This window comes from Lynx canadensis, chromosome C2, assembly GCF_007474595.2.
Source record: "Lynx canadensis isolate LIC74 chromosome C2, mLynCan4.pri.v2, whole genome shotgun sequence".
NCBI classification, from domain to species: domain Eukaryota; kingdom Metazoa; phylum Chordata; class Mammalia; order Carnivora; family Felidae; genus Lynx; species Lynx canadensis.
In genome coordinates, this window is record NC_044311.2 from 154925674 (window position 1) to 154944843 (window position 19170).

The 19170-nt window shown below is 52.5% G+C and overlaps 1 protein-coding gene across 2 annotated transcripts in view; it reads right to left on the reverse strand.

The window, feature by feature from the left end:
* Positions 1-19170, reverse strand: part of C2CD2 (C2 calcium dependent domain containing 2) — a 52085-nt gene that overhangs the window by 17936 nt on the left and 14979 nt on the right. For both annotated transcript variants that reach the window (XM_030328470.2, XM_030328471.1), the window contains exons 3-8: positions 13052-13171; positions 9243-9347; positions 7333-7455; positions 5786-5909; positions 3998-4103; positions 1044-1108 (exon numbers count right to left, since the gene is read on the reverse strand). In XM_030328470.2, coding sequence (XP_030184330.1) covers positions 1044-1108; positions 3998-4103; positions 5786-5909; positions 7333-7455; positions 9243-9347; positions 13052-13171 — 643 coding nt within the window. The remainder of the gene's footprint in view (positions 1-1043; positions 1109-3997; positions 4104-5785; positions 5910-7332; positions 7456-9242; positions 9348-13051; positions 13172-19170) is intronic.

The following is a 19170-nucleotide window of genomic DNA, read 5'->3' on the forward strand; positions in this document are numbered from 1 at the left end:
TAGGAGACATCCAAACGGCCCGGGTTTGTGGCAGGAGAAGCCAGGAGAGGGTCCCCCTCTCCGAGTTTGGTAAGTCTAAGGGCATCTTTAGAAACCTGATAAATATTGATACTCCTGACTCAAGCACATGTGCACTCACACCGGTCCGAGCTCACTGTCGTGATTTCTACCTTTAATTGTCGCTTTCTCATCTCTAAAGCATGTGCCCAGTACAAGCAGCTGTGGCTTATTTTACAAGGACGAGCAGGTTGAAATCCACAGAGACAGAGAGTAGAATGGCGGGGGAGGGCGCCAGGGGCTGGGGGGAGGAGGGGACAGGGAGTTGTCTCAGGGGGACAGAGTCTCGGCTTGGGAAGATGGAGAAGTTCTGGAGACGGACAGCAGTGAGGGTTGCACACAGTGGGCATGTACTTAATAGCACTGAATGTTACCCTCAGAAATGTTAGTTAAGATGGTCATTTGCATGTCACAAGCGTTTTACCACAAGTTGAAACAAGACAAAACGGGTCAATTAAGGCTAAGAAGATTGAGAAGTGCATCTCTAAACCAAGAATTACTGAATAAAAAATTTTAGATATTTGTTTTAAAAAAGAGAGAGAGAGAAAGAAAGAAAGGTAAAAACCAGCTGAGTATATTCTCTTCCAAAATGTATGACCTTGGGGGCCCCAGGTGGCTCTGTCGGTTAAGCGTCCGACTTCGGCTCAGGTCATGATCTCACGGTTCATGGGTTCGAGCCCCGCGTCGGGCTCTGTGCTGACAGCTCGGAGCCGGGAGCCTGCTTCGGATTCTGTGTCTCCCTCTCTCTCTGCCCCTCCCCTGCTCATGCTCTGTCTCTCTCTCTCTCTCAAAAAAATAAACATTTAAAAAAATGTATGACCTTGTCAAAAACTGAAACGGACTTTCGAGCCAACATCACCTTCGGAACTCCAGCATGCTCTGTGGGGTCTCCCGCCCACACCTCCCAGCTTCTCCGGGTCCTCGTCAAGGCAGCTGGACCAACCCCCCCGGAGAGCAGGGCCTCCATCTACCTGCTCGACACCCACCTCCTGATGACTGTTCTTCCTCTGAAATCTCCAAGTACAGCTCCTTCGACTTGGCATTCAACTCGCTGCAGGAAAGACAAAGAATTTTTAAACAAGCTCCATTAACTTTTTGAAACGGTGTCTTTTTTTCTGACTGTACAAAGAGATACAAATCACCATCAGTATAAAGATTATCTGCAACCTGACTATCCCCAAACGGTTGCCGTTCATATTTGGTTGCTGGTCTCCCAGAATTCTCTGCGACTTCCTGGCTGATGACAGAAACGTTGTACACAGCCGCTCTCTGATACGGGGGCCGCTGGCCACAGATGGCCACCGAGAGCTCAAGGTAAGGCCAGGGCAAACGGAGGGCCTGAACTTAACTTTGTTTAAGTTTCACTAGTTGAAATTTCAAGAGCGACACGTAGTGAGTCGTTGCTGTATCAGAAAGTGTAGCTATATGGGCACCCGGTGGCTGAGTTGGTTGAGCATCCAACTCTTGCTTTCGGCTCAAGTCATGATCTCACGGTTCGTGGGATCGAGCCCCGAGTCGGGCTCTGTGCTGACAGTGCGGAGCCCACGTGGGATCCTCTCCGTCCGCCACTCGCACGTGCGAGCTCTCCCTTCCTCCCCAAATAAACATGTTTTTAAAAAGTGTAGCTATGGGGGCGCCTGGGTGGCTCAGTCGGTCAAGTGTCCGACTTCTGCTCAGGTCACGATCTCGCGGTCCGTGAGTTCGAGTTCCACGTCAGGCTCTGTGCTGACAGCTCAGAGCCTGGAGCCTGTTTCAGATTCTGTGTCTCCCTCTCTCTCTGACCCTCCCCCGTTCGTGCTGTGTCTCTGTCTCAAAAATAAATAAACGTTAAAAAATTAAAAAAAAAAAAGCGTACTATGTAATGATCTAAAGACAAAACACAGAACATGATAGACCTCTCTCTTTCTTTTTTTTTTTTCAATTAAGATACGAGACGTTGGGGCGCCTGGGTGGCGCAGTCGGTTAAGCCTCCGACTTCAGCTCAGGTCACGATCTCGAGGTCCGCGAGTTCGAGCCCCGCGTCGGGCTCTGGGCTGATGGCTCAGAGCCTGGAGCCTGCTTCCAATTCTGTGTCTCCCTCTCTCTCTGCCCCTCCCCCGTTCATGCTGTGTCTCTCTCTGTCTCAAAAATAAATAAACGTTAAAAAAAAAAGTTTAAAAAAAAAAAAAAGATACGCGACGTCTTTCCATGTCAGACACTACGGAACAACGTCATTTTTACTAGATATCCAGTGCTTCACTATGTGGCCTTTTATTTCGTCCGTTCCTTAATAACCAACCCTTAATAATTGTTGGTTGTGGTCAGCGTTCCGTAATTATAAACAAGCGAGGAGAAACATCCTTATCCATACATCTTTGTAAACACTGTGCGATTATTTCCTTAGGGAAACTGTAGATCCCAGCCAAAAGGTATGTGCGTTTAAGAGATCTTCTCTCCCTCTCTCTCTTTTTTTTTTTAAATTTATTTTTAACAGAGAGAGACAGAGCATGAGCAGGGGAGGGGCAGAGAGAGGGAGACGCAGAATCCGAAGCAGGCTCCGGGCTCTGAGCCGTCAGCCCAGAGCCCGACGCGGGGCTCGAACTCACGGACCTCGAGATCGTGACCTGAGCCGAAGTTGGACGCTCAACCGGCTGAGCCACCCAGGCGCCCCACCTCCCTCTCTCTTTTTTATAATACGCCTGGAGGACTTCCAGAATGGCTATTCCAATCCACACTTGCACTGGCTGTTCTCACTCCCCTACTCTCTACCACCCTGTAAGGTGAAAAAATTCTCTCTTTTGTCTACACACTTGTATTGAACTACTTGTGAGAGTGAACATCTTTTCAAAAGTTTCTAGCTACCTATCGTTCTTGCTTTCATATTTCCAGCTCATTTTTCCCCCGTTTTCCAAGGGAGCGCTCCTATTTTCATTAATGATTTATAAAAGCTCTTTATATTATACGTGGGACGTCTGCGGTCAGTACCTTTTCCTAATGGTTCATCGTGCAAGCATCAGAAAGCAATTGACTTCTGCAGAGTTAGCCACTTGACTGGAATATTATTTATACCGGTTTCCTGATATTCTTTCTATCCTGTATCTATTGTTATTTCTAATAGTTTTAACTGATTTTCGCAAGTAGTCTAGACATGTAGCCGTATCCCCTCCAGGTAACGACTCGTGTTGTCTCTTCCTTTCCAATCCTTGAACATTATCTCCTTTCCTCATCTCGCTGTACTACCCATACTTTTCGAACCAAAACAGTGGGTATGAGCCCAGCTGGTCTGGCTGTATCATTCTTAATGTGCCGCGGGGGTGCTGCTCGACAAGACCTTGCTTGGGTTTCCTACACCATTTCTTAGAATTTCCCTTTGTCTGCTCCCTGCCAGCCTCTGGTATCAGCCTGAAGTTTCCTCCATCCTGCTCCAGATGGCGTGTGTATTTCTTTTTTTTTTTCTTTTTCTTTTTTTTAATTTTTTAATGTTTATTTATTTTGGAGACAGAGAGAGACAGAGCATGAACGGGGGAGGGGCAGAGAGAGAGGGAGGCACAGAATCTGAAGCAGGCTCCAGGCTCTGCGCTGTCAGCACAGAGTCCGACGCGGGGCTCGAACTCACGGACCGTGAGATCATGACCTGAGCCGAAGTCGGACGCTTAACTGACTGAGCCACCCAGGCGCCCCAAAGCGTGTGTATTTCTAAAGAAAGGGGAGCCCGACCACAGTGCTCTCTGGTCACAGCAGGACGTGGGCAAGGAGGAAACCCACGCCCAGAGCCGCCTTCAGAAAGAAATCCACATTCAACCTAAAACTACCTCGGATGTTGGATACACATTTAAGCGAAATTTATTTTTTAGTTTTAGTTTTTGGCGTGAACGTTGCTGCAAACCGACTGCCGGGTTGGGCAGTCTTGGACAGGTGTGGCTGTACAAACCCCAGCCCAAGATAGCCAGGCTGTACGCACAAGGTGAATTCTTCTTCCCAGGTGAGGTCCGTAGCGTTTTTCGCGAGGGCACTGAACTTCTGAATGGGATCATTCAGCCGAACTACACACTGTGGGTTCACGTAGCCTGTAATCGAACAAAGGGGCATTTTTATTTTGTTAACCGCATTACACGTATACACATTTTGCATATAACAGGCGGAATTAAATGCCTGAGCTCTTGGCTTACCCACTTCTGGGGGGACAGTTCTTTGTTTCCTTTGCCATTAGCAAACTCTCGAAGCACCTCATTGGAGGCTTAAGATTTTCTATCCCCAACTTGGTATCTATTGACCTTGGACAGACCCCAAGTGCCCCTGCTCCCTGCCCTGGGCGGGAGGCGGGGGGACACTCCCCAGGGGCAACATCACTACAGAAGATGCGGCCCCCACTTTTGGACAAGACTAACTGCTTGCAGAAGGCAAGTCCTCTGGAACGACCCCCGAGTGGGGGGGGGGTACCCCACAGGGAAGCCATGTCCCTACTTACAAGGGGTGCCTTTTTACACCTGACTCGGCTCAGTCAGACTCCTGTCTGGGGATCACTGATCCCCGTAACGGGACATTTCACTGGTGAACAGTTGTCGTCCCACGGCATGAAGGTGTGGACACACGGCGTAGTCAGTCATCACCGGAACGCACGGATGCTTTGCCACATACCCCACGGTGCCAGGTGTTCTATCATATTATCTTACGAATCTTCACAATCACCGTGGAGGGGAGACACGGACCCAGATGTGCACCAGAGGCGAGGAACGGGGACCCCAGCCCTGGCCGACTGAGTCCAGAGAGAGATGCCCCTCGGCGGCTGAACACTGCAGCCCCACACGGCAACATCCAAGTGCTTTTACCCGAACAATCACCTAGGACGAGCTTGGCACAGACTCTCATTTGTTAAATGCGGGCAGTCTGTGCTTTGGGGACCGGAAGGAAGTCCCTGCAGATAAACAACCCTCAGTGTGCTCGGACAATAAAGAGGAATTCATTCCTGGTCTCAGCAAACTCGGATCACAGTGGAAAGATGTGTCCTGTCCCAGACTGCTGTGCCTGTGGGGGCTCAGCAAACGTTCGGGAGCAGCTAAAAAGAATAATCTGTTTGGGGCGTCTGGGCGGCTCAGTCAGTTAAGTGTCTTGACTCCTGATCTCAGCTCAGGTCACCATCTCACGGTTTGTGAGCTCGAGCCCCACGTCGGGCTCTGTGCTGACAGTGTGGAGCCTGCTTGGGATTCTCTCTCTCGTCCCCGCTCTCTGCCCCTTCCCTGCTTGCACTCTCTCTCTCGAAATAAGTAAACTTAAAAAAAAAAAAAACCAGAATGGTCTGCAATACTTCTCACTCCGATAACAGCCCCTCCCAGCAGCGAAGCGTCCCCGATGGGCCAAAGCCCTTCTGACGCTCCCTAAACTGCCCCCGTGGCACCTCGGCTTCTAGAAAAGGAGAAGGTGCCTGTCGCCTGTCAGTCAGGGATGCTTAACATGGGTTTACGCGTTCAATAGTTCAAAAAAAAAAAAAAAAAAAAAAGCATGTGCCTTCCAGACTCAAGAGAAGGACAAGGTGACACACGACCGCATTCCTTTCTGCCCTCAGCCTTCACGTATGAAAGCCAGGACCATTTTTTAACTGCCCCTCTTTGCCGTAATGCTTCTCAGGGGCTCTTCTGCTCAAAGGCGGGGGTCACGCCGCAGACCCAACTGGAGGGTGCCACGGCGAAACCACAAATCACCCTGCGGGGCGGTCCCTTCTGGAACCAGCGGGGCTCCCTGCGCCACCTGCCTGAAGCACCAGGATCGTGCAGCAGCGAGGCCCGGACGTTATTCACCGACAGCTTGAGTTCGTGGGCCCTTGGAGGTTTGGGAGGGCAGGATTCCTGAGGGCCGGGTGCGGTGTGCTGCAGGTTCTGTGAACAGAAGCACACAGGACAGTGACCCGCGGGGAAGAAGGGGCGGCCGCCCAACACCTCGACACCCGTCACCGGGGGCGGGGGGCATCTTCAGGACCGTCTGCACGGGGCGCCTGACCCTGGGGTCTGCTCTGCGACGATTTTTCCCTTCTCGTGGGAAGGGACGGTCCCAATCAACCAAAACCTCTTCCCTTGCGAGGGAGCCTTTCATGCCCAAATAAAGCAGGTGCGGGGGCGCCTGGGTGGCTCGGCCGGTTAAGCATCCAACTCACGGTTCCTGAGATCGAGCCCCACGTCAGGCTCTGGGCTGATGGCACGGAGCCTGCTTGGGATTCCGTCTCTCCTCTCTGTCCCTCCCTCACTCGTGCTCTCTCCCTCTCTCAAAAATAAATAAATAAACTTCTAAAAAAGTTTGTGAACCAGGACCCTGCTGATTGTGACCTGTAAGAAGCAGTCACAAAAGTCCTTAGGGTCCAAGTCCATGAGCACTGGGGCCAGAGCAACCACAGGGCTGGGATGGGGGTAAAATATTTCAATTATATATGCATGACGGTTAATTTTATGTGTCAACTTGACGGGGCCACGGGACACGCAAGTATCTGCTCATTGTCCTGGGTGTTGCTATGAGGGTATTTTTGCACGAGGTTAACATTTCAATCAAAAGACCAGGTAAAGAAGGTTGCTCTCCCTAATGTGGGTGGGCCTCGTCCAATCAGTTGAAGGCCTGAACACAACAAAGGCCGACCTTCCCTGGAAAAGAGGAGATTCCTCCAGCCTGACTGCTTTAAGCCAGGATATCGGTTTTTTTCCTGCCTTTAGACTTGAATGGAAACATTAGTTCTTCATGTCTGCTGGCCTTCAGACGGGAAGTGCCCCCGGGGTTCTCCTGGGTCTCCGGCTCGCTGACTCACCCTGCAGATCCTGGGACTGTCGGCCTCTGTGATCACGTGAGCCCATTCCTTACAATAAGTTTTTGTGCATGTGAACAAATGTACATTTATATAAATACACAACTGGCTCATGCAGTCACGGAGGGTATCAGATAAAGCCTCCTTGCTTCGAGGGCATGTTCTCATTGCTGATTGGGTTTCCCAGGTCCCATAGTCCTGGAAGGATGAGACCCGAGACCACAGGCTCTGAGGGGACAGCCAACACAGAAAAAGCAGAGGGTCACGGCCAATTAGGGCTGGACCGTGTGGAGAGGCCCAGACACCTGTTCCTTCCATCCCACGGGGCTTTGGAACCCTGTGCCCTGAACTCGAAGCTCGTCCCTGACACGGTCAAGATCACCAGCAAGCAGCTGTTCACTCTGGCTCTCCCACGGGGGGTGGAGGGACAAGGGGAGCGCGTGCAGATTCTCCAGGAGGGGGACCCTGGTCCCAAAGGGTCGGGAAGCTCCGCCCTCCGTGGACTGACTTACCTGAACTTCCCTCACATCCACAGGCTTGGTCCTCAGAACCACCGACGGCGAGGCAGAACCAACCAGGTGCTTCAAGATATCCTTGAGGGTTTCAGACACTGCTTTCGTCTCAGCCGCCCGCTCCTGCCGGAAGAAGACAAGCCACCCAATCATTTCATAACCGTCGCCGTGCAGCCAGACGGGCAGGTGACTGCTCTCCTCACCGCATCCCCGAGGCAAAGCCCGCTGGGTGCGGCCTGGGCTCCCGGGAGGTCAGATTAGGACAGGTGACGTCTGGGAGACGGGGTCCTCCGATCTCACAGATCATCAGGCCCCTTATTTCTAAAAACGGCAAAAGTAAAGACACGTGGGATACAGAAACGTGCTATTTCTGCGTAAACCCTTTCCGACAGATATGTTTTTTCTGTCTCGCGTGACATTTTTTTTTTTTTTGAAGTTAAAAAGTATTCAAGTAAGTGAAAAGGCCCGAGGAGAAAGACAAGCTTGTAGAGGAACAAAACTGGATGATTTGTGTTACCAGGGGTCAGCTCCATAGAGCTGTAATAATTCCCACCCAACAGAAACGTGTCCCTGCGTTCCAGAATGCACACAGCACCACTGTTCATAAAGCCCCAAACTGGAAACTCCCTAAGTATCCGTCAGTCGCTAAATAGATACGTAAACTGTGGGGCAGTCACGCGGAGGGAGTGCCACACCAGCCCTCTGGTGTCCCTTGTCACCTCTGGGGTAAATGCCCTCGCTGCACGGCTCCAGCTACCCCCACCTGCTCAGGGGACAGGACGTTTGCAGGAAAGACCTCCCCCAGGACCACAGACCCATGGAAAACCTCTGACTTGCAGGGTTGGAGGGATCTCAGGGATCGGTCTGCAGGCGGCTGGCCAGGTCCCGCTCTGGCCAACTTAGTCCCAACGTGCCCATTAGTGAACATCTACTCTCTGCTAGAGACTCTAATAAGTATCAAAACAGCAAATACCCACATCACTCTTCGGATAAGTCAGACTCGATCCTAGGAGCTTCTAGGTACTAGCTCATTTAATCTTCGCAACCACCTTGACTATCATTGTTCCCACTCGAGCGACGAGGACACTAACGCACAGAGAAGTGAATCACCACGCGTAGGGTCACCCGGCGCATGAGCGGCAGAGCCGAGAGCCGAACCCAGGCGTTAAGACTCCGTGGTCTGTACTTAACATGTCGTCCCTTCCCTTCAACATGTCCTCGGTAACACCGATTTTCTTCAAGTGAGGTGAAATCCGCAGGACATAAAATTCACCATTTTAAAGCAGACATTCCGGTAGCTTTGGGACGCTCTGCTCTGAGCATTGGGACGCTCAGTGCTGTGCAACCACCCTCACTCTGTCACCCCTACCCTGATCTCTCGCTCCCCGCGGCCACTTCCCCCCCAACCAACTGCCCCTGCCGGCCACTGCTCTGCCTTCCACATCTACGGTTTGCCCACTGCAACAGCTTGTAAACACGTGTTTTCGTGTCGGCTTGCCTCGCTCTGCTTGACCTTTTCGAGGTTCCTCCATGTGGCAGCAGGTGTCAGAACCTCATTCCTTGTTTGCGGCTGAAAAAATACCCCATCGTGCGGATGGACGGACCTCGTTCTGCTCATGTACTTGAGTCTTTTTTTAACCCCGCCCCCAATTTCTCGTCGCTTCACAGAGGGGGAAATGGGGTGCTCAGATGCCAGAGTTCATGCCCAGATGAGCAGCTGGGTCGGGCCGGCGTCAGATTCATCCAACGCCCTGCCGCGGCCGCCCCGTTCTCTGGGACGAGGGGAGAAGCCTGCCCAGGGAGGCGCTGGTCCGAGCCTCTGCTCCCCAGATCGGGCGCTCGCGACCTGCGAGCACGTTCACACACACCGACGCGGGGGGGGCGGGGATCGTAAAAACTCACGGACTGACCTCCACCGGTGCTTTGGGCTGGACGGTAACGGCCGTTTCTGGAGTGCTGACGAAGGACCACTTGATCTGGATGTCGTCTCTCTTGTCCTTCATGTGGAGCTCCAGCTACGAAGAAACACGGTTGTTGGGGAGCTGCCCTTCCCACCAAAACCCCAAGCGCATCCGTGCGTGCGTAGGTCTGTGTGTGTGTGCACGCGTGTGCGCGAGTTCATTTACGTTCTTAGACACCCGCCTGGCCTCCCCTTGCCTTCTCAAAACGGTAAGGAAAACTCTAGCCACCCCCCCCCCCCGGACCTCCCTGCAGCCCGGCCCCATCCCCGCCAGTGCCTTCCTCGGCCTCAACCTGCCACTCAGGGCCCTCAGCGCTGGCGGCTGAGGGCCACATGTCCCTCAACTCTGTAGTCTATCACATGAATAATTCCCTGGGCCCTGCATTTCTCCTCGGCAGTGTCACCAAGGCGCGAAGGAGAGGGAGGAACGGAAGGAAGCCAGAGCTCAGCCCAACCCCACTCCCGTGCACTCCCCGCGGGCTGTGCACCTCCTCTCTTGCCTGGGCCAACACCCACCCTCTAACCGGACTCTGAGCCCTGGCAGCCATCCGTCGAACCCGCCCCATCTGTGGCGGCAGAATAATGCCCCCCCCATAGAGATGTCCTCGCGAAGATTCTCGTGACCCGTGACTACATGGCCTGATATGGCAAAAGGGGGCTTCGCGGGAGAGACTAGGGTAAGGGCTACCCCAGCGAGCCCCGGGGAATCAGGTGAGCCCTTAGAGACGGGAGAGGAGGGCAGGAGAGCAGGCCAGCGAGGGGCCTTCACGACGGAGGGAGGATGCCAAGAGCTCGGGAATGAGGGGGCCCGTCCAAGCTGCCAACAGCCTCCAGCTGACCTCCGGCAAGGACACAGGCTCTCGGCCCTCCGGCCCTAAGGACCCGAATCACACCGACAGCCCAGTGAGCAAGGAAATGGGTCCCCCCAGAGCTTCCAGACCGACGGGCCTCCGGAATGGGGACGTGGGACGTTGGTGGCATGTTAAGCTAAGCCTGTGGGGACTTGCTTCAGGGCTGCGAGGCCAACGCAGGCCCCCCGATGCACTTGTAACGGCCACAACAGAGTGCCCGGAGTATCTCCCGCCTTGGTCGTTAATAACCCAGCCACCTCCAGCAGCCCCCTGTGCTCCGAGGGGGAATCCACAGAGTGGATTCAAAGTGCGTTAAGAGATCAAAGATACAACTGTGCTCCTTGTGTCTGAGCTGCACGAAATGGCACGTGAACCATCTCGGAAAACGCCATTTCCTCGCCGGAGGTGGATGGGTCTGGCAGGACTCCGTCTGTTCCGGAACAGGCGGTGAACGTCGGGTAAGCGCGTCCCAGACGTTGGAGGTGTTTTCCAGTTACACTGTCCAAAATCTCGGGGGCGAGCGAGAGGGCATTAGCCTCTGACGAGTGCGTGTTGTGACGCTCACCCCCCCTCACCTCTCAGAAAGGAAGTGTTGGCGGCTGGGGCTGGGGGCGAGCAGGGGCTGGATCTCAGAAAAAGGCCATTTAGGTAGCCAGAAAATCTGGTTTGCCCTGGGTATGCAAAACCACGTCTGTGTAGGAAAAGCGTGTGGAGCAGTGTCCTCCCTTGTGGCTGGGGGCGCTGGATGACTTGGGCTCATTCCCCACTTAGGCAGCCAAGCACAAGGACAGAGGAAAGGAAACCCACGGTTGCATCAGCAGGGACCCCTAGAACAGACCCAGAAATTTACAGTGCTCACACGCTGGCCGAATGGGGCGCCCGTGGACCCCCGCTTCGCGGGAGAGACACACAGTTACTGACGCTTTGGGCACCCGGAGCTTGACCAATAAGCCTCTTATAATTACCATACGTGTCTCTACGTAACTTCTATACGTATCATCATTAACATTATGCAAAATATATACCAGCACACCTCACAGACACTGCAGGTTCGGTCCAGACCACGACAGAGCAGGTGTCACGAGAAAGCAAGTGAAATGAATTTGCCTGGCTTCCCCCCCCCCCCCCGGCGCATAAAAGTTACGCCAACACTCTCAGCGTGCAACAGCGTCACGTCTAACAGGTGACGGCGTATGTGCATTGACTTAATCAAAACATACTGTCTTGCTAAAAATTGGTAACCATCATCTGAGCTCTCAGTGAGCTGTAATCACTGATCACAGATCTCCGTGAGAAACAGATTAAGGACAAAGTAGGACGTGTTACAGAATCACCCAACTGTGATGGAGAAACACGCAGAGGCCACCGCAAACCTTTGGTTGGTAAACGTAGTATCTATGAAGCGCAATAAAACGAGGGAGGCCTGTACGAGTCTGTAATTATCATAATAACAAGCCTGTAATCAGAAAAACTACAGGAACACTCATCTTTTAACTTGTAAAACATACTAAGAGTTCTTTTAAAGATCTTTCTCTTTTTTTTTTTAAGTTTATTTATTTATTTTTGAAAGACAGAGCGCGCGCATGGGAGGGGCAGAGAGACAGAAGGGGAGAGAAGATCCCAAGCAGGCTCCGTGCGGTCAGCGCAGAGCCCTACGCGGGGTCCTAGCTCACAAAGCACAAGATCGTGACCGGAGCCGAAATCAAGGGTCGGGACACTTAACCAACTGAGCCATTTTAAAGTTGATTTTTCCATGGGGCGCCTGGGTGGTTCAGGGGGTCAAGCGTCCGACTTCGGCTCAGGTCACGATCTCGCGGTTTGTGGGTTCGAGCCCCGCGTCGGGCTCTGTGCTGACGGCTCGGAGCCTGGAGCCTGCTTCGGATTCTGGGTCTCCCCCCTCTCTGCCCCTCCCCTGCTCACTCTCTCTCGCAAACATAAACATTAATAAACAAACAAATAAATAAAGCCGACTCTTTCCGAAAGAGTCCGGCACTGGGTCCTGAAGCAGCACAGCTGTCCTCCACCTCAGATGCCACTTGCCTTGTCCTACCTGCCAACGACATCCCGGATTTGTGGACATGCCTTGAGAAATATCACATCTCCCAATTTCGGTGAATGGGCAACCTCTGAATTCATCGTGTGTGTGTGTGTGTGTGTGTGTGCGCGCGCACATGTCTGTGTGTAGATGTGTGCGTGCACATGTACATGCATATGTGTGTGCGCGTATCTTTCCACACATGTATTGTGCACGTGTGTGCATACATGTGCGCATGGCTGTGTGTACATGTGTGTGCACATACGTACGTGTGCGCGTGCCGTGCATGTATGTGCACGTATGGATGTGTGCGCGCATGTCTGTGTGTAGATGTGTGTGCATGTATGTGTGTGTGCATCTGCACACGTCTTTGTGCATGCATGTATGTGTGCACATATGTGCGTGCATGTGTGTATGTGCATGCGTGTGGGCATGACTGTGTGCGTGCACATGTGTGTGCACATCGTACATGTGTGTGCACATATATGCGTGTGTGCTACGTGTGCACATATCTGTGTGTATATGTGTGTGCGTGCATGTGCACGTCTTTGTGCATACACGTATGCATGTCATACGTGTGCGTGCGTGTGTATGCGTGTGTGTGCACGTGTCTTTATGCATACGTGTATGTGTGCATGTATGTGCGTGCATGTGCACACGTGTGCACGTGTCATACGTGTGTGCGTGTGTGCGCATATACACAACACGCACGCTTTATTTCCTGCAGGTACAATATAGTACAGAAGGTCTGGAAACTATGAAATGAATGATTAATAAAATCAGGGAATCACAGCCCCATGGTCACGCTTACGCTTACCCCACAGGTTTACGAGCACTGTCTCCCCACGACTCACTCGATCTACCCACGCTTACCTGTAAATGAACTGGGGACAGCTTGACACCGTACAGCTGGCGCCCCGTGTCTCCCGGGGATGCGGGCCCCGCACTGACCAGGAACTGCATGGCCTCCCCCACCACGTGACAGGACACCACCTGGTGGAGGGACAAGGTATGACAGGAGAATTCGTTCCGTGTACCTCTTTTAGTTCATCGACTACAATACTCAGGACGTTCCAAGTTAGCAAGGACGAGAATTTAGAGTTCCAGACTTGGATAAATACCCAGATTCACATATTTTCTATTACTTAGTTTGAAAACTGGGAACAGTGTTGCAAGTCTTTTCTTCCTGATGCGTTTCTCCAGAGCTAACACTCTGTTTCGCCCAGCAGTTGTTATATTCTTTCCCCACAAGAAGTTTTCCCTTGACACTGTTCCATTTCTCCCCACCAGCCCATTTAAAATTCCCCAGGTATTTCCATGTGCCTATGGAGTAAAAGCCGTTAGCCGTCTCCGCTCACTAAAAACGAGCCTCAAAACAACACAAGTGATAGATGTTGCAAGCACAACATTTAAAAATATACCCAGGACACAAGAAGCTGTTTCCATCTGAATAATTTTCAACCTATTATGGTTTTCAAAGACGCGGGGATAATTCAAAGGACATATAAAATATTAAACGCTTAGGAAATTATATGGTTCAACAAAAATAGAATCATAGAGTGAGTTCGCTGAAGGACCTACACGACAAAGACAAGTAATCACACCAGGAATAAGCCAGACCGTATCCCCGATAAAAATCACAAAGCATTTCAGAGAGAGCTGTTACCGAACAGAGAAATATCAAGTTTCTGCCACAGATTCCCGCCACGGGAGAGGATCTTCTAGAATGGAGGGTCACCCCCACCCTGGAAGACTGCCGAGCAAGCCCCTGGGGATGACTGGGACCCATCAGGAGGCCGGGCGTAAGGCAGGAGGTTACCCCCCACATTCCCAAGGGAACACCGCAGGCTGTCACTTGGGAAGGAGAAGAAAATTCTTTAATTCTCTGGTGGATTTATCAGAATCTAAAATAAAATACCAAGCGGAAAGATTATCAAAACAGTTACTCTGTCAGGCCGCTGTTTCACAAAGTTCAGGCTGGGTCATCTGCCCCCTTCCTCTTTCCCAACCCCAGCTAGCTCCTCCCTCCCCAACCCATTGCCCGCCCGCCCTTGGCCAGGGCCTCTCCACCCCGGCTCATCTGCTCCTCCCGAAAAGACCCGACCTGGACGCTAACCCCACCCCCCCACCCCCCAGGACAGGGTCCATTTCCAGCATCCACCGTGGAAGGCCTCGATGGCACAGAATGACAAAACCTCGCCTTTTCTCAACACTGCAGGCAACCCATGGCACCCACTCCGGTGGGTCGCTCTCGGAAGCCCGGTCTACACGGAGGAGTTTACGTATCCCCAGCCTGTTTTTGCCTCTCCCGAGTTCACAAAAGGTTGGAACAAAAAAATGTTTGTGCAAGAAATGTCGTCTATTCATTTCAAAAATAAATGCTCTGTAAACAATCCCTTATGGAGGAACATAGCTTCGTGCCAGAGGAGTTACGTGCACAGATGACATGACACGGAGAACATTCACTGTCCTTTGTCACAACAGCCCGGGCCTCTACGCGGCTTTGAGCAAAACACCGCGGGGTGAGAGCTTGACTCCTGTTACGTGTTTGGAACCGTCTCCACTAAGCTCACTGGAATTTTACCAATAAAACCCCATGGCTTCGGGCGCCTGAGTGGCTCAGTTGGTGGAGGATGTCATTCTTGATCCCAGGGTTGTGAGTTCAAGCCCCACACTGGATATAGAGATTGCCTAAAATAAAAAAAATTTAGGGCCACCTGGGTGACTCAGTTGGTGGAGCGTCCGACTTCGGCTCAGGTCATGATCTCGCGGTCTGTGGGTTCGAGCCCCGCGTCGAGCTCTGTGCTGACAACTCAGAGCCCGGAGCCTGCTTCGGATTCTGTGTCTCCCCCTCTCCGCCCCTCCCCTGCTCGCATTCTATCTCTCTCTCTCTCTCTCTCTCTCTCTCAAAAATTAAAAAAAAAAAAAGAACAAATAAATCAACAAGCAGATTTAAATTTAAAAAGACTTTAAAACTTCTCGAATACAAGGCTCCAACGGTCCCAATTACTATTCAAGTCACATCAAGAAAGTAAGTGCGATATTATAAACATGGGGTATCTGTAGGTCCCAAATGTCTTTGACCCAGACCAAGTGCAGTCTTGCCAGACCTATGGGTTCCGACCCCCTAAATAAAACCTGTCACACAGACAGGTGTCCCTGCCGCATTACAGGTGGAAAAGCTAACGAAAGCAACAGTCTGAACCTGCCTCAACACTTCAGCATGGCCCAACAAAACGCGACTGGAGCTGGGGCTGCTGGGAGCCCAGCTGGAGGGACAATGAGCAGGGCCAAACCCTCGTCCGGGCCAGCCTCTGCCCCTGCCACCCTGGGAATAATAATGCCCCATTTGTCAAATGGACAAGAACAAAATGGAAAGGCTTTCACAATAAGTAATCTTCTTTGAGTGCATTAAGGTGTTATCCACAATGGAGATTAAATTCTCTCAACCCCGGCGAATGGTGGCGAGGCTTCACCACCGCACAGGGGACCCCTTCCGGAGCAGCAGAAGGCAGGGTCGCCTGACCCGAGGTTCCAGAGACCCTTCCACCCGGTCAGCTTCCCAAGGGGCCAGAACGTCCAGGGTTGACATCCGCCTAAATAAGGACGAACAGGTGGAGACCCTGATCTTAACCCGCAGTCTCCCCACCCCCAAGCACACCCACGTTTACGAGGATCCCTTCGGAAGTTTTACAGTCCTCGGTGCTCGGGCTGCTCGCTGAGGTAGTCTGATATTGATGGTGGACTTACAAAGTTGAGTAGAAACTGGGGGCGCCTGGGTGGCTCAGTCAGCTAAGCGTCCGACTTTGGCTCAGGTCACGATCTCACCGTGAGTGGGTTCGAGCCCTGCGTCGGGCTCTGTGCTGATGGCTCGGAGCCTGGAGCCTGCTTCCGATTCTGTGTCTCCCTCTCTCTCTGCCCCTCCCCTGCTCGTGCTCTGTCTCTCTCTCTCCCTGTCAAAAATAAACATTAAAGGGGCGCCTGGGTGGCGCAGTCGGTTAAGCGTCCGACTTCAGCCAGGTCACGATCTCGCGGTCCCTGAGTTCGAGCCCCGCGTCAGGCTCTGGGCTGATGGCTCAGAGCCTGGAGCCTGTTTCCGATTCTGTGTCTCCCTCTCTCTCTGCCCCTCCCCCGTTCATGCTCTGTCTCTCTCTGTCCCAAAAATAAAATAAATGTTGAAAAAAATAAATAAATAAATAAACATTAAAAAAAATTTTTTTAAATAACTAAACATTAAAAAAAAATATTTTAAGTTAGGGAGAAACAGTATCTAGTATCTGCGATGGGACCAAGCACTTCTCCGAGAACAGACATGAGCCTCCAGCCCCAGACCAGGACTCCACGAAGCCCTGATCTGGGAGCACAGGGAGGGGCTCCCTTGGACGCAGCCAGCCGCCAGCCCACCTGCTTTATGCCTGAGACATTTTTTCAAAGGCAGGAGACAACTCCTCGATTACATAAACCATTTCAAAATCGCACCAACGAAAAGCTGCAGCGTGTCCCCCAGATAAACCCCCCTCTTCTGCAGGAGAGAGCGTTTATGGGGGATGGACTTCACGTAGTGAGGGTCCCAAAGGTAAAGGCCTGGTCCACTCCCATAGATCGAGGGAGAAGCCTGGGAGGGATGCATCATGGGAACGTGAGGGCGAGCTCACATCACCGTAATCTGTTTGGACAGAACAGACTGGGCGGGGGGGGGGGGGGGGGGGGGGGGGGGGGGGCTTCATTCACTTTCCTGTGCGCTCTCTCTCCAGCTTCAAGACCACGAGCTCCAACAGTCGCACGCCTCTGCAAATAGGTTCTTATCTTGAAACCGTATTCCTTTGTTTAGACTCGGGGCCAAAGGATCCCAGGCCTAGGCACCCCTGAGTTTTGCTAACGCTTGCCAGAGAAAGGCCTGTGATAGCGTCACATCTCAGGGCACTCTTTCCACGTTCCTTTCCAATTAAGCTTCCTGTATAGCTGCCTCAGCTCCTTCTTCTCTGAGAACACTCCAGAGAACTGGAAACAATGTAATTACTTCTGTCCCCACAAGAACCGGGAACACAGCCGTGAAAACGCAACGGAAGGGCTGATGTCACTGGATCTTTCTCGCTGTGATCACGCTTTACAACAGCCTGAGGAAAGAGCTGCAAAATGAAATGCACGTAAAGCCCCTTCACCATGGGGCGCCTGGGTGGCGCAGTCGGTTAAGCGTCCGACTTCAGCCAGGTCACGATCCCGCGGTCCGTGAGTTCGAGCCCCGCGTCAGGCTCTAGGCTGATGGCTCGGAGCCTGGAGCCTGTTTCCGATTCTGTGTCTCCCTCTCTCTCTGCCCCTCCCCCGTTCATGCTCTGTCTCTCTCTGTCCCCAAAAAAAATAAATAAACGTTGAAAAAAAAAAAAAGCTATTTAAAGCCCCTTCACCAATCGCTCGGAGCTCCCAACGCTGCTCTCCAGACTCCCCTCTGTAAATATTCTTTACGACGGCACCAGGCTGACGCGAACAATTATTTCAACCCTGGGGTAGAGACTCAATTTAAAAAGTAAAGTCCATGAGGGGCGCCTGGATGGCTCAGTTGGTTCAACGTCCGACTCGTGCTTTTGGCTCAGGTCGTGATCTCGCGGTTCATGAGATGGAGCCCCGGGTCGGGCCCTGTGCTGACGACGCGGAGCCTGCTTGGGACTCTGTCTCCCCCCATTGCTGCCCTTCCCCCCACCTCAAAATACAGAAATCCACTTTAAAAAACAAAACAAAACCGAGCAAAACCCATTAGAGGTCAATATCATCAGAATATCTACGAAGTTAATCCTGTTCACCCGGGGGAAAGACGAAAGACGCTGGAAACAAGATGGCAACCCAACCCGTGGAATGCTGGGCCCATGTCCTACTGGATCGTACTGATGGGCGTGCCCCGGGCCACACGGGCTCCGACACCCTACCCCAGGAGTACTCCCATGCCTCCTCTCGTTGGGACGCTTTCCGATGAACAACAAGGCTTTGCAGGAAGGATACACCCCCAGGAAGTACTGTTACTACGTAACGCGGTAACCGTGGGCATTCCTTAGCTTAAAACTCTGTCCGGGAACGTGCCATTCTCTTTCATCACCCCTGTGTATTACGTGACACGTACAGGACACTCCCTTTAGAACGAAGGCAGGAGGCGGGCACCTGGGGGGCTCAGGAGGCTAAGCGTCCGACTCTCGGTTTCGGCTCAGGTCATGATCTCACCGGTTCGTGAGATCGAGCCCCGCATCAGGCCCTGCGCCGACAGTGTGGAGCCTGCTTGGGATTCTCTCTCCCTCTCTCTCTCTCCGCCTCTCCCCCACTCGTGCGTGGGCTCTCTCTCTCTCTCAGAATAAATAAATCTTCTAAACAAACAAACAAATAAAATGAAGGCCGGAGGGAATCGGGTCTTTTCTCAGCTGGCTGCCATGCTCCCTGTCTAGAGCAGCCCTGCTGTCACGCCTACCCCGAACGCTGCTTCCCAGAACTCCAACACGCCAACAAAGCTGCAGCTGGTCTGCGGGTCCTTTACCCGGAACCCCTGGGCTGGGTCAGCCCAGAACTCAGTATGCGCAAACCCACGCAGGTGCAGCTCCCAGGAGGCACGGCTCCCCGTTTCCAGGGTGGCGTCCACACTGGGTCTCAGAGGGTGGGGCCTCCGCTGAGGAATCTCCATGCCTGCCTTTGGAAAGACGTCGGTTCAAAACAATTTCACAACCTGCCAGCGTTGTTGCGTGCATACGAGGCTAATGGGGAACCTGGAACTTCAAGTCACACGAAGCAAAATAATAATAATAATAATAATAATAATAATAATAATAATAATAATCAACCAGGCTTCTTGCAGCCCGGACCGTGCCACCCTTGCAAACCGAGGGGCCCGCTGAGGTCTGGGAAGAGCACAGGGGACCCCGGATGCTCTCAGAGTAGGTCTCAGTACACACACCGGTGACAGCCTCAGGTAGAAAGCACGGGCACGCACAGTGCACGACACACACCCCGGGCCG